At 37.8% G+C, this 15,345-nt stretch overlaps 1 protein-coding gene and 1 non-coding gene across 6 annotated transcripts in view; one reads left to right on the top strand and one right to left on the bottom strand.

Annotated features, from left to right (window-relative positions):
• Positions 1–793: 793 nt before the first annotated feature.
• Positions 794–15,345, bottom strand: part of WRN (WRN RecQ like helicase) — a 141,750-nt gene continuing 127,198 nt past the window's right edge. For 4 of the 5 annotated variants that reach the window (XM_066235107.1, XM_066235109.1, XM_066235111.1 and 1 more), the window contains exons 33-35: positions 11,175–11,392; positions 6,376–6,465; positions 794–3,498 (exon numbers count right to left, since the gene is read on the bottom strand). In XM_066235107.1, the coding sequence (XP_066091204.1) occupies positions 3,379–3,498; positions 6,376–6,465; positions 11,175–11,392 (428 nt within the window). In that variant the 3' untranslated portion in view covers positions 794–3,378. The remainder of the gene's footprint in view (positions 3,499–6,375; positions 6,466–11,174; positions 11,393–15,345) is intronic. The other variant, XM_066235108.1, reaches the window with a different exon arrangement.
• Positions 8,735–8,810, top strand: TRNAV-GAC (transfer RNA valine (anticodon GAC)). Its single transcript has one exon. It is a non-coding gene; the product is annotated as a tRNA-Val (tRNA).

The following is a 15,345-nucleotide window of genomic DNA, read 5'->3' as shown; positions in this document are numbered from 1 at the left end:
AGGAGACTAGCCTGGGAAAGTCTGAGAAAAAGAGACTGGATAAGGGGAGGGCACAAGCACAAGCCTGGAAAAAGCCAAGAAAGAGATTGGATAGTTTGGAAGAAAGCCTGCTCTTTCCCAATCCCAATCCACGGAAGTTTATCAAGGACCTCGGGTCAGTAGCTGCCCTGTAGCCTGCCCGCTCTCTGCCTCTCCGTAAACGTCCTGTCCCTTGTCACTATTGCTAAGACACCTCCTATGTGAGTGTCCCTGATTTCCCTGTGACACCACTGATGAACCTATTACCTCTGGTAACAAAATCAATTAAATAATTCAGCCTGACCAGGTGGTGGAGCAGTGGACAGATTGTTGGCCTGGAACACTGAGGACCCAGGTTCAAAAACCTGAGGTCGCTGGCTTGAGCACGGGATCATAGATATGATCCATGGTCACTGGCTTGAGCCCAAAGATCTTTGGCTTGAGCCCAAGGTCGCTGGCTTGAGCAAAAGCCAAGTGGTTGGAGTCCCCTGGTCAAGGCACATATAAGAAAGCAATCAATGAACAACTAAAAATTGAGGCTTCTTACCCTCCCTCCCTTCCTGTCTCTGTCCCTGTCTGTCTCTCTCTTGTGCACTAAAAAAAAAAAAAAAAAATTCATTGATGTCAATATAATAATATATCGTATCAGCAGTTTTCAACCTCCCAGATCTCAGGAAACATTTATATTCTTCAAAATTATTAAGAATCTAAAAGAAATTTTATTGATGCAGGCAATAGCTTTATTGCTTTATTTTCCATTTTTAGAAATTAAAACTGAGAAAAAAATTTTAATATTTATTAATTTGTTTTAAAATAGCAGTAGTAAGCCCAGTAGATGTTAACATAAATAGTTTTTTGAAAAATGACATTGTCTGGTTTAAGAGAAGTGGCTGGATTATCAGATCGGCTTCTTCATTCAGTCTCTTTCTATACGCTGCTTTGGCTGAAGTAGATGAAGAAAGTTTGGCCTCATGCAGATATGTAGTGGGAAAAGGGAGGAGCATTTCAATACCATTTCAATATAATTGTAGACATTCTTCTTTGGAACTATATCCAAACTGGGCAAATGTTAGTTTCTTAAAGATAGGTTAAGGTATACAATCTGAAACTATATAAATGAGTGTTCCATACTTTGTTACATTAAAATCTTTTGGTCCATTGTGCACTTTAAATGAACCCTTTACCCAAGCATGATTTTATAAGATTGTGTACTAATCATCCAGGAAATACTGGTTCACTGAGTTATGCAGATCTTCTAAACGTTGACCAAAAAGTTAACCCTACCCATCTCATAGAAGAGTCTGTGCAATGCAAAACCATCAAACTCCTAGTAGCAGACACAAGTTCCCAAAATTAGAAATCTCAAATTTTATCATTGGCAACAGATAATCAGTAGTTTTCCTTGATGCGAGAGGCTGACTTCGTTCAGGTTTGAGGAAATGTCCACCAAACGTCCAAGCCTAAATGACCAATCATAGTTTTCTTTCTATCCATCAACTCTTTGCAGTGAAAATGGTGCTCAGTGGGCGGGGGGAAAGCAACTAACTCAATTCAGAAACACTCCGAGGAGTGCTCTTCCTGGAGAAGACCGGCATATTCTGGTAGCAGAAGAGCGTTATGCACACTCGCATTTCATCACAGACTACTGAAGGGGACTGAGAATCTGAACCAGTAATTTGGTGTCATTGCCTTGCTTTGCACTAAAATACCAGTTGTTTTACTCACTATTGCTTTGAACCCTCATTGCAAATGATCAACACAATACAAAAGGCAGAGAAATCTTAGTATTATGAAAATAGTTTTGCCTTTGCAGACCCCCGCCCCAAAGGGCCTTAGGGACTCCTAACAACCTGTAGACCACACTCAGAGAATTACTATACTATACAAAGCTACAAAAACAAGACTCTGTGGAAGATTAATTAATGACAAAACTGGTCAAAATATATTCAAATAAAATATGAGTAACAACATGTTTATATTTTACTCTCATTCTACCTCTAGAAACAATCTGCAATAGAAAAAATGCCCCAGTAGAGATGATGAATAGAAAAGTGAAATATAAATGATAGGATATCACAGAATAGTATATAGCTTTAAAAAACAATGAGACCAATGTATTACTGACATGGAAAAGTCTTCATAATAAATTAAGTAAAAAAGTTTGTTACAGAAAATCGCATATAGCATGATCCCATTTGTGCTTAACAAGGTAAGAATATATGTAGAGGCTCATGCAGGTAAATGCAGAAGAAATGGCTAGAGAACCACATTGCATATATACATTACAGGTTACCTCTGGTAAACGGCCAGTGATGATATGTGAGGACATGAGAATGGCTTGAATATTTTACAAAGAAAACTCTTTCATTTATTGTTTATGTAAGAAACTCAGAAAAAAAGTGAATATAGAAAGTTATGGCAAATGTCATAAAAGGAGTTATAACTGATGGGATTAATGGAGATTTTTATTTCCTTTTCTTAACTTTTCTCAATTTTCTAATTCTACAACAATCATGTATTTCTTCTTTATTGTTACTTTTATTTACAAAAGTCAATTAAGGCCATATGGTAAACTGCTTAAAGCTACATTAACTATAGTTTACCCAAATCAGTATCAAGAATATGGGTCTTAGATATTTAAATTATATGTGCTACATAAATAGATTTTAAAGTCAAATTCTGGTACCCTCAAAAAATAAGGTAATTTAGTAAATGAAAGCTTAGAATAGATTTAGATATAATCTTTATAATATTCAATAGCAAGAACATTTTTAAAATTTATTATTTATAAAAAAGTAAAAATCGTGTAAAAAATACAATTTTCAAGTGTAATTGTTCTCCTTTATTATATTCTTTGTCCCTATTTACATGGAATCCAAAATGTTTCATTTTCACTGCTCTGGTCTACTAGTACCATTTAATAATCTGTATGAGTATTGTCTAAAGATAGTAAAAAGAATCTATAAAATCACTGTTTTCTTCATGTGCAGGACAGAATCTGGGTCATTTAGGCATGTTTTCCATCATACACACATCATCAATGCACAGCTACTAATCCGTCGTCTGTAACATTCGCCACGCATTCCATTTTCCAAATACACTGCTGCAATAGAGAACACAGGACGCTGACAGTTTCTTAGAGCAGTCTGAAAGGAAACGAATTCAGCATCCTGTGGCGGACCCACTCAGAAGACTCAAACGTATGTGAATGGCCAGCTGATTAATGAATAGATGAGTTTTACTTTGAGATTAGAATAATCTGTAAGCTGGAACTTTACTCTCCACTCTGCTCAGAAATAAAATATAGCACCTCTTTTGCCATCCAGCACGACAAACCTAACTCTCCTGGCAGCTGTCATTCTAACTAAAAAGACCCTTCTTTCTCGTTTTGCCCGCCGGTTTCTGGCTGGTCTCCGCGAAGGTCTCACTGCCTTTGGCAAACCACCCAGGTAATTTTCTCTTGGAGGTTTCAGAAGAAGTCTATAGGAAAAAAAAAAGGGAAATATTTGTACTGTTAAAAATGTCAAACAAATGAACGTAGACTGCTAAATATACACCCATCATCCTTCCCTGTCAAATAAAACAAAATAGTGAGAGCTACAGAATTTATTCTGGATCAAAAAGTAAATTTTAAAAAAGGAATACAAAAATCACTATATTGTTGCTTTAGGCAATTTCCTTGTCATCCTATTGTATATTCTTAGACACTCAAGTGTAGACACTCATGGGAAGGAAAGTACAAGATACTATTTCAGGTCTGTGTCCCATGGTGTGCTTGCTTTGGGGTGACCAAAATGGTGAATTTAATGTCCTGAGGAAGTGCACACACACAGAGTTGCATTAGGCATGAAAAGCACGTAACTTCTACATCCACAGTGGCAGACGGACTGAAGAGGGGTCCAATCGTTATCAGTACCTGGCAGTTACCGAGACACAGTAGATACTAAAATAAATTTGCTGAATACATTTTAAAATTTGTTTATTGTTTTTCATTTCATTGATTCTTTTAAGAATCTGCTAAAAAATTAGAGATACTTTTTCAAGAAAACAAAAGACAAATGTATGCATGCAGAATACTTGGCACAATTTTCGGGGACCCATGCAGCAAAGGCAGCCTTAGAGCCCCAAGTTAAAAGTCCTTGAAGAAAAATCGTTTCAAGGACCAAAGGCAGTAATTGTTTACTGCATAATCTGCACATGAACAAATGAAACAATTTTAAATAGGTAAGGTAAGTGTTCCATACTCATGCTCAAATAGTATGGATTTGTGTTACCTTAGTTTGGGGACTACTGGGACCATCTGAAGGATTTGATGATAAGGTGGCCTCTTCCAAGTTATATTGTGTCTGTTAGCCTAAGGTACAAAGTATGATTTATCCCATTTCAAAAATGAAGACTATATCTATATACTGTTTATTAACTGTCTGTTATTTTATTATGTTTTCCATGTTTAAAAATGGTTTCAAAATATAAGGATGGTTTCAAAATATAAGGATGGGGGAAATAAAGTAAAAGATACAGGGCAGAAGACTTTAAAACCTTATATTAAAAACCTTATATTAAGAAGATAAACACTGTTAGCTGTTATAGCTTAATTAAAGAAATCCAGTGTAAAAAAAGGGGGGGGATTATTCCTAAGTTAGCAAAAGCTAAAAAAAACAAAAAACTGGTTAAGATAGCAACTTTTCTCCAAGTACCTATTTCCTCACAGGGAAGACCAGGAGAGATTAGATTTACTACAATGTTTGCCTTAGAAATAATAAATATTAGGGACATAAAGTAGCACAGATGAAAGGCATTTGGGTAGACATAAAATTGGCCCAGAAATATTTATTCTTCCCAAAAGACCTTAATATCAACATCCCCTGTAGCCAGAGACAGCTCCAGTTGCTTACAATTAAAGTTGGGCCCCTGAGTGCATGTACAGGAAGGAGAACAGTTCAGATTGTAATAAAGTCCAAAAGTAAAACAGCATGAAATCCACACAGTAACACAGCGGAGGAAACACCCTTAGTCTCAAAGCCAAACACCATGTAATAAGCAGGGACTTTGAAACCAGACAGAACCAGGTTTAAGTTCTACTTGAGTTACTTGCCAAATGTATGACCTTATGAATGTTATTTAAGCCTCAATTTCTTCAACAGAAAAGGAGAATAACAGTACATGACACTACTAGATTGTTTGCACAATTAAATGAGAATATATGCAAAACATTCAAACATTCTGATTTATTCATGACATACATTAATTGGTAACTAATACTATTTAAAGTCCTTTATTTTCTTTAACATTTGTATAGACTATGATCTTCAGCATTTTTCTTATATATAATCTTTTTTTTTCACTGAGAAAGGGGGGAAGCTTATTTACACTGAGTGTATCTTTGAGTCTCAACAAGAAGTATTGGGGGAGACTTTAATTATGAAGTCTAGGTCACACAACAGAAACAAGGCCTGTCAAAAACTATCTCCTTCTGGCCCTGGCTGGTTGGCTCAGCAGTAGAGCATCAGCCTGGCGTGCGAGGGACCCGGGTTCGATTCCCGGCCAGGGCACATAGGAGAAGCGCCCATTTGCTTCTCCACCCCCCCCTTCCTCTCTGTCTCTCTCTTCCCCTTCCCGCAGCCAGGGCTCCATTGGAGCAAAGATGGCCCGGGCGCTGGGGATGGCTCCTTGGCCTCTGCCCCAGGTGCTAGAGTGGCTCTGGTCTCAGCAGAGCGACCCCCTGGAGGGGCAGAGCATCGCCCCCTGGTGGGCAGAGCATCGCCCCTGGTGGGCGTGCCGGGTGGATCCCGGTCGGGCGCATGCGGGAGTCTGTCTGACTGTCTCTCCCCGTTTCTAGCTTCAGAAAAATACAAAAAAAAAACTATCTCCTTCATCAGTAGATAGCTAAAATTCCAACAATCACAATAACATTTTAAGGTGATATTTACATATTTTGATACTCTAACCCAGTGGTCAGCAAACTCATCAGCTAACAGAGTCAAATATCAACAGTGGGACCATTGAAATTCCTTTTGAGAGCCAAATTTTTTAAACTTAAACTATATAGGTAGGTACATTCCTTATCGAGGTAGCGCCCTCATGTGGTAGTCCATGGAAGAGCCACACTCAAAGGGCCAAAGAGCCACATGTGGCTCACAAGCTGCAGTTTGCCAAGCTGGGCTCTAACCAATTATTATCATTCAGTTGAGCAAATAAAACATTAACTCATCTGCTGAATATCTGTGCACATATATATGTAAGCAAGTAGAGAAATGTGTGTTGTAATTTCATCTAAAATGAAGTTATAGCTCAGCATTATTAGCTCTCAAGCCTAATGTATTTGTCACAAAAACTATTTTACTAAATCAATTTTACCTGTAATTGAGAATCCGTAAATAAGTCTTCAATTTCTGGATCACTGGGTGGCTGATTCCAAGAAGTCAGTGAATTTCTGTGACAATTATCCTTCAGCAAAAAATTACAAAGATAGTTTCCATCAATCCTTAATGTTTTTATGGCACACAAAATAGTTACAACATGCATTATTTTTTATAAAACACTAGGCATAAGAAAAGCTCAAAATAATTTTATTGAAATACACTGCCATTTGCAACAACATGGATGGATCTTGAGAATATCATGCTAACTGAAATAAGTCAAATGGAAACAGTCAAGAACCATAGGATTTCACCCTTATGTGGGCTATAACACTGAAAGCAACAAATGAAAACACAAGGCAAACAAACAAAAACTCACAGACACAGGTAACGGGAAAGAGGGACATAGGGCCGGGTGAATGGTAAAGGCGCCAAACATATGGTGACGAAAGGAGACTTGACCTTGGGCAGTGAGTATACAGTACAATATACAGATGATGTGAAGAATTATACACTTAAAACCTATAGCATTTTATTAACCAATGTCACCACCAATAAATAATAAAAGAAATTTATTTTTCTGAAGTATTAAATTTTGATAATGAGTATAATAATATTACCCATAAGGCATTTTCTGAGTATTTAAAATAGTTTGTAAACAATATTGAATATTTTAATTTATAATAAAACTCAATTGCAGGGCAGGAAATGATCCCCCTTCTCTCTCACTCACTCTCTCTGAATGTCAAGAAAAAGAAGAAGAAAAAAAGTGATACAGGCAGAGAGGGTTCTAGGAAGATGGTAAAAGTACCATTAAGTTTTTTAATTTCTCTGAATCCCAGCATTAAAACAGAACTAGATAGAAAAAAACCCCACTGATTCATCATCTACATTTTCAATGAAAAAGTTTAAAGGTATCCTCAGGACACTGAGACTAGAAGCATGTGAGGACAAACCTCCACAGCCATGAGCCACGTGGTGGGTGCACGTGGTGAAGCATCTGTATAGGAGAAGACCAGGTGCCCGAGGACAGGGAATCCCCAAACAGCCTATGGGATACACCGGAAAGCATGCACACTAATTTAAGGGCAGCAACTGTGAGTGGGAGGGCTTTGGCCAGTCTACAGCAGTCCCTTACGTGGCTCCAGCAGCTGGCTCCTATGAACTCGGCTGAGCAGGTAAGGCTTCCTCCCAAGAGAATGCCCCACACTCACGAGAACCGCTGGTGTTAAATCAAAATCAAGCAGGGCTGGTCCAATAGAGGCAGAGGAAAGGGAAAGCCCCGGTGAAAGGTCAAGAGTCTATCTCAGACGTCAGCTTCCATATTTGGAACATAACCAAAAACAACAGAAGAGAGAGCTCGGTGAACCTGGAAAAACTATCCTGAACCATGCCTTCTTTTCAAAGTGCAAGAAAATTAATTTCCCATGAAAATGAGCAACAGAAAAGTCTCACAGTCAAATCCCAGACACCAGAAAGACAGTCTTAAGACATAGAATAGCCCTGGCCGGTTGGCTCAGCAGTAGAGCGTCAGCCTGGTGTGCAGGGGACCCGGGTTCGATTCCCGGCCAGGGCACATAGGAGAAGTGCCCATTTGCTTCTCCACCCCCCACACCCCCCTCCTTCCTCTCTGTCTCTCTCTTCCCCTCCCGCAGCCAAGGCTCCATTGGAGCAAAGATGGCCCGGGCGCTGGGGATGGCTCCTTGGCCTCTGCCCCAGGCGCTAGAGTGGCTCTGGTCGCGGCAGAGCGATGCCCCGGAGGGGCAGAGCATCGCCCCCCGGTGGGCAGAGCATCACCCCTGGTGGGCGTGCCGGGTGGATCCCGGTCGGGTGCATGCGGGAGTCTGTCTGACTGTCTCTCCCCGTTTCCAGCTTCAGAAAAAAAAAAAAAAAGATAAAAAAAAAAGATAAAAAAAAAGACATAGAATAAAACTGTAACCTCTCAAAATGAGCCAAAAAACATTAAGAAAGTAATTCAAAACATGAAAGAACGTCATAAATCAAAATCAGAAAAACTCAAAAATGAGTGAAAAAGTCCAAGAATTAGAAGCAAAAATTTTTTTAAAAGTTTCCTGAAACAAAATCTTAAAAGCTGTCTGAAAACTTTCTGAAATAAAATATTTACGTATTCAAAGGACCTACTGTGTACCTCTGCACATTAATTCAGAACTACCAAATATCAGGACAATCTTCCTCCATTAAACACTGGCGTGATTGGGCCTATATCTCAAATAGCAATCACAACAATTGCAATCATCTATTGAACTATTGCATCATGCAACTGATGCATGAGGATAACAATGCATCAACTAAAAAAAAATCTTGTTCTGACATTATTCTTTATAAGAATCTTCATGGCCCTGGCTGGTTGGCTCAATGGTAGAGCGTCGGCCTGACGTGCTGAGGTCCCGGGTTCGATTCCCGGCCAGGGCACACAGGAGAAGCGCCCATCTGCTTCTCTACCCCTCCCCCTCTCCTTCCTCTCTGTCTCTCTCTTCCCCTCCCACAGCAAGGCTCCATTGGAGCAAGGATGGCCCGGGCGCTGGAGATGGCTCCTTGGCCTCTGCCCCAGGCGCTAAAGTGGCTCTGGTCGCGACAGAGTGATGCCCCGGAGGGGCAGAGCATCGCCCCCTGGTGGGCAGAGCGGCACCCCTGGTGGGCGTGCCGGGTGGATCCCGGTCGGGTGCATGCGGGAGTCTGTCTGACTGTCTCTCCCCGTTTCCAGCTTCAGAAAAAAAAAAAAAAAAAGAATCTTCATAATTATAAGATAAAATACACAAATGGATACAACCAGGTCAGTAGAGATGATGAATGTTAACATCTGAAAGGTCCTGTCCTGAAACTATGCCTCCGATAGACATATTGGAGCAGTTTTCTATACTGGGAGGCAGATGAAAGGAAAAATACTTTGGTGGCTCACTTACTCTTAATATACTTCCCAGTCCCCAAATCCTTGTTCTCTTAAATGGGAAAAAGCTAAATCCAGTCCCACCCACGCCACATCACCCCCCAAACCTCCACACTGTGTTGTTGGCATCCGATGTTATTTTGATAGAGGAAAAGCAAAAAAGTCAGTGTGGTAAAAATAATACTTTATATAACGGTGCTTCAATATTCAGGAAAAATTAAAAGTTACACTTTTTTCCTGTACTGATAAGTAGAAGTTGGGGGAAAATAAGGTCTTAGGCACCTGGTATAGATTTCAGAAATAAAAGACTGGGAATAAAAGCCTAATTTCAATAATACCACCCAGTATATACCATATTTTTCGCTCCGTAAGACACACTTGACCATAAGCCACACTTAGGGTTCTAAGAAAGAAAATAAGAAAAAAATATTCTGAACCAAATGGTGTGTTAAAATATTTAATAAAATATCATATTTTTCGCTCCATAAGTCACACTTTTTCCCCCCAAAAGTGAAAGGAAAATTTGCCCATGCGTCTTATGGAGCGAAAAGTATGGTATATATTTTCTTTAATGTCCTTCTTACGTAGCTAGCTCAACTGTCAAAATAAGGTAGGTAATTCCAATAATCAAACTTCATTAGGTTATCTAGAACAAGACTATATATTTATACAAACCTAACTGAAGTGCAGAATTAAGTAAGACTAGTTCTCTTATTTCTAAGCTATTGAAAAAAGGAGTTTAACCACTGGAAATCCCATAAAGGTTCCTTTAGAACTGAAATGGAACTCCTAATTTGCTAATGTAAATAATGTAATACAAATTCCACAACTACCGTGTGGAATTTATCACCTAGGAACTAAAATAATTTTTTAGTTAATGATTAGTTTTCATAAAAATTTATCATGGAGTCATGTGATTTTAGACCTAGGAGATACTGCAGGCCAAACTTTCACATTTATACAGTCATTTAATAAAGTCACATTGTCAAAGAATAGTATTTTTCTCACACCAGACACAGAGAAATCATTTTCAAGTCATTTAATTTTAATAAAATATACCACCTAAAATAATACTAAATTCATGGTCTTTCTCTGATCATGCAAGAAGTGCATTGGGCTAATCTCAGGACCCTGAGCTACAATTACCCTATACCTGAGATTTTCACTCAAACAGCAACAGAGCATGATGAATGATGGAATGAAAGGCAAACCAGTTTGGGAGATTATTATAATAGAATTTGCTTTCATTTTCATTAATCACATAAACTGTCATAGGCTTAAAGCCAGTATTAGTTACATATATAAAAGAACTATAATATCCAGGCTACATAAAGTTGAGAAAAAAATTAAGCTACCCTATTTCCTCATGTATAAGATGCACCTTAATTTTGGGGCCCAAGATTTGAAAAAAAAAATGTATTACATAAAGTTATTGAACTCAAGTTTTATTCATCATAAAATTCATACAACTCCTCATCACTGTCAAAACTCCCCTCCATTAGCATGTCCACATCTGTGTCTGATGACGAATCACTGTCTCCATAGATTGCTTCGTCCGCAGTTCCACCTATGGCATTTGAAATGTCACAACCACTGGATAGATGCACCCAGTTTTTAGACCCCAATTTTTTCAAAAAAGGGTGCATCTTATACATGAAGAAATAAAGTAACACTCGGCACAATAAGCTAAAAAAAGACAGAGGATATTCACCTTTTCTGCCATTTAAGCCTACTTTTCTCAACTTAAATTTATAAAAAGCAAAGGAAAGCACACAGATTAATAAAGTAACCTTATATCAGGATTTATGAGGTTTAAAATATAGCATTCTAGTGTCAGAATATGCAAACTGAACAAATGGACATTTTATGAAAATTCTATATATAATGACCACCTTGGTATCCGGGCCTACTTCTTCCTTGCTTTTCTTATAAGTTGAGCAGCTCTCGTCTGAGTTGGGAAAACATCTCTTTTTGTTGGAATCACTGGCAGGCTGGCACAACACTCTGTTGTCACGATCTTTTTCCAGGATCTCAATCGCCATATGGATAAGGTACGTGTCGATGTTTTCAGGAACAAACATTCTAATTAGTTTAATTTTATTCAACTCTGTGAAGGATGAAAAAAAATAGCATTTAAAAATAAATTACACAGAACATTTTAGAAAATCTATGAGCTGAAAATGGTGAAATATTTTGGAGGAAAGAAGAAAGGTGGCCAAAGAAAATGTTCTTGTTTCAAATGTCACCAGCCCTGCGGGACGGAAACGGGGTAAATGTGTCCCTCACGCCTGCACCACCTACACCCTTCGCCTAAGATCCAGAACCAGATCAGTGCCGTCGACTCTGCATAAATTATGTTTCAAACTGTCCAAAAGTCAAAGCCACCATTCCCAGAACCACTTCTAAAGGAATTACATATGCTTCAAATTCTAAATATCAATTACAAGACAATTTTAAAAAAATAATTTCTTTGTCAAACAGAAGCTAATCATATTTGTGAATAAGATACTAAATCAAAAGGACCCTGTAGCATAACAAAACACTAATTATTTAAAATGCTTATTAGTAACTAAATGAGTTTTTGGGGAAAGGTACATCTTATTTTCAGAATATAAGAATTTTGAAGTTTTTGTAATTCAACAGAATTGATTCAGATTGCGTCTGTCTCTTCACAACTTTACAAATTACATAGTAACTCCAATGTAACAGACCACTATTTGTTTCAAGTACTTTCTTCCAACATCACCTTTATCCACAGTTCGCCAGAGTTTGGGAAAACTAAGCAGCTTAGAACCTATTCACTCATCTTCATTGCAGTGGGGAACAAAACTTTGGTTGCATCCACAAAAACACTTGTTCTTACCTAATTCCAGTGTGCTGATCTCAAATCTGACACTAGTTTTTCTCTGTAAGCTACGGTTTCTTTGCAATTCAAGATTTTAGGTTTCCATCTTATTGTAAAATTTTCAATATTTAGTTTAACATAATGAAGTAGAATGTCTTCTTGGGCATCATCTTTGTGAAAATATAATGATTTATATAATGCAGTAAATACACTAAAAGATATAATTGCATCAGACTTTGTCTACAATTTCAAAACAGAACATATTAAAACACTTATTTTAATCATAAAATTTGCGCAAAACTTATTTAAATTCTATTCAGGCAAAAATCTGCGTTTATAGCTCTTGCGTTTGTGTACTTGTTGAGGACAATCTTGTTTGATGTTCCAGCAATAGTCCGATCATCACTAACAGCTCCAAGATTTTCGGGAAACTTATCAAGGTGACTGTTCAGGAAATGAATCTTAACGCTCACATTACATACAATGTCACGGAAAGCCAACAGCATCCTTTGAACCAGCAGTTCATAGTTTTCTGCTTTTTTGTTGCCAAGGAAGTTCTTTGTAACTGCCACAAAAGACTGCCATGCTGCTTTCTCCTTCTTATTCATCTTCTGGCAAATTCTTCATCATGTATGAGGGTTCGAATTGGAGGTCCATCAAATACACCTGCTTTTATCTTTTTGAAAGACAAGGCAGGAAAAGCAGAAATAATTGTTGAAAACATTCACTTTCTCTATTCAAAGCCTGAACAAACTGCTTCATTAAGCCAAGTTTGATGCGAGTGGGGGAAAAATGATCCTGTCTCGATTAACTACAGGTTTATTCACAATATTTTGCATCCCTATTTCCAGAGCTTCACGTTTCGGCCACTTCTTCTGTGTCCAGTGTTTCTCCCAAGCTCAGCTGTCCCACAAACACAGAAAGCAAGGATACTTCGTGAAACCTCTCTGTTGTCCTAGCAGATAATTTACCGTTTTAAGATCCACACAAATGATCCAGTTATGCTCCTCATACTTCAGAAAGTTGAGGACAATTTTTAATGTCATTCTTACTAAGTCATTCAATTCAGGTTGGCTAAACTGCTGAGGGGTTAATGACTGCTTGGCATCAAAAGAAGACCCTTCAGATTCTACAACCATTTCCTCATGCATCTTATCAAAATACACTTGATCATCATGTTCACTTTCTTCGTCCTTAGAAGAAATAAAACCATTGAAAACTGGACCCGGGAGTGTCTCAGAGTGTGCGATAGGTTGTACTGCTGAAGGAATATTAGGATATGCGATCATACACCATTTTTTCTTGCCGATTCCTTTTGTATGGATCAGACAGAAATAACAGTCACTGCTGTGGTCCTTAGGTTCATGCCAAACCATGGGAATACCAAAAGGCATTCCTTTGTATTTTCCTTTTGTCCAGTCACGAAGCATTTCCTCACAATATGACACACAATATGAGGAGCCCAATTCTTGTCTTGATCGCCAAGGGGAACTTGAATATAGGCAATATATGCACGTGTCACAAATGATGAAATATTGCGCCTTTGACACTAAAGTTTGTAACAGCCACATATATAACAGAAGGTGTCAGGACTATTCTTACATTTACGTCTACTCGAAGAAGCCATGATTCAATCTTAAAACAAAATAAGAGGGCGTTTTTATCAGATAATAATTTTTTACATTTAAAAACAACTACAATTATGTAACAGTGATATTTGTAAAACATTAATTGCCTTGTGGTTATGTTCAATCCAAGAGTCGTTGCCCCCTGAACTCCAATTTAAAAACCAATGCATGCCATTAACTGTAACAAAAAGAAATTAAAATTGCATAATAACTAGAGCATGCACCAAAAAACGGATTTCAGATTTGGAATCAGCGATGCAGAAATATAGAAACAGTTCTAAAACCTCATGCAACAGAAAATGAAAAAAAATTGTTCCCCAGAGATTTATAAAACTGGTATCAAACATTTCTGACAACCAATTCAAATTAACAACCAGAAACCAAGAATTAAGTGACTCTCTGAAAAGTTGGTCTTTAAATTACTATAGTTTTCAATTTTATATCCTCCTTCTTTCCAAAGTTCTTATCTTGCTACTCTAGGACTTCCCAAATAAAACTGCAGATTAAAAAGAAGAACAGAAAGAGAAGGAAGGTAACACAGCTAGTAGATACTAGAACGGTGGGCAATCTAATAATTTGGTTTGCATTGTAACTAACTTTAAAGTTTTGAAATGTAAAAATTGATTCTAATCAAAACCTTAGAAAGAAAAGATTACCTCTAAATGTAGTGAAATCAGCTATTTGACTATCATATCTAGTAACCCAGCTAAAATTGTATTTGCTCCTTGGTCATTATCCCAGTGATTTTAAACTGCAGGTCTGTGGACAGGTGTCAGTCCGCCAGAACTTTCATGCTATTCCACAACACAGTTAACCGCGCTGATGTTATATAAGATTACAGAGTGAAAACCACTGCATTACACCATGCGAAGACCATTGAAATTCTGCTAGTGTTCCTACTTCTCATTTTTTAAATCATCTTCTTTTGTATGTACCCATCAGAATTTACCGTTGAGTTCTCTTTCCTTTGCCGTCAATTACTCTTTGAAAAAAAGGTTCTGATGAATATTATATTACAAATATCTTTCCATCCTTCTAGATTCCCAGAAGTGGGGCAGGCTGCTAGTTCAAGGTTCTAGCCTTTGGTGCATATTGCCAAACCACCTCTATATCTGGGTTGTCCCACACAATAACGCCGAGCTCCTAGCCCTTGAAATGTGGCTAGGATGGCGTGAGGGACTCAAATTCTTAATTTCAAGTAATTCTAATGCAAGTATGCAGTCCACAAGTGTCAAAGAAAATCAGTTCACTGATGACTGACCTCTCTATCCAGAAGCATGAAGTCTTAATGTACAGTGATGAGAAACTGTTACTTTATGAACTTTTCTTTACAAACTTAATTGAAAACTAAAAAAAAAGAAGTTTAAAAATGGACACTTGATTCAGTCATTGGAACATTTTTAAGTATGTTTGGAACAAATTGGATATCTTTACTTACTTGATTCCAATGTAAATTTTATGAAAGCTACACACAGAGCAAGTATTTCAAGTTAAAATTTAGCATCAGAACTGAGATATGTTGTGAATGTAAAATACATATCTGATTTCAGAGGCTTAGTACAAAAAAAAAAACTCATTGATAATTTT

The sequence above is a fragment of the Saccopteryx bilineata genome, chromosome 6 (genome assembly GCF_036850765.1).
Source record: "Saccopteryx bilineata isolate mSacBil1 chromosome 6, mSacBil1_pri_phased_curated, whole genome shotgun sequence".
Lineage (NCBI taxonomy): Eukaryota > Metazoa > Chordata > Mammalia > Chiroptera > Emballonuridae > Saccopteryx > Saccopteryx bilineata.
Note: the sequence above shows the minus strand (reverse complement) of the source record. Positions and strands in the feature narration are given on the sequence as shown.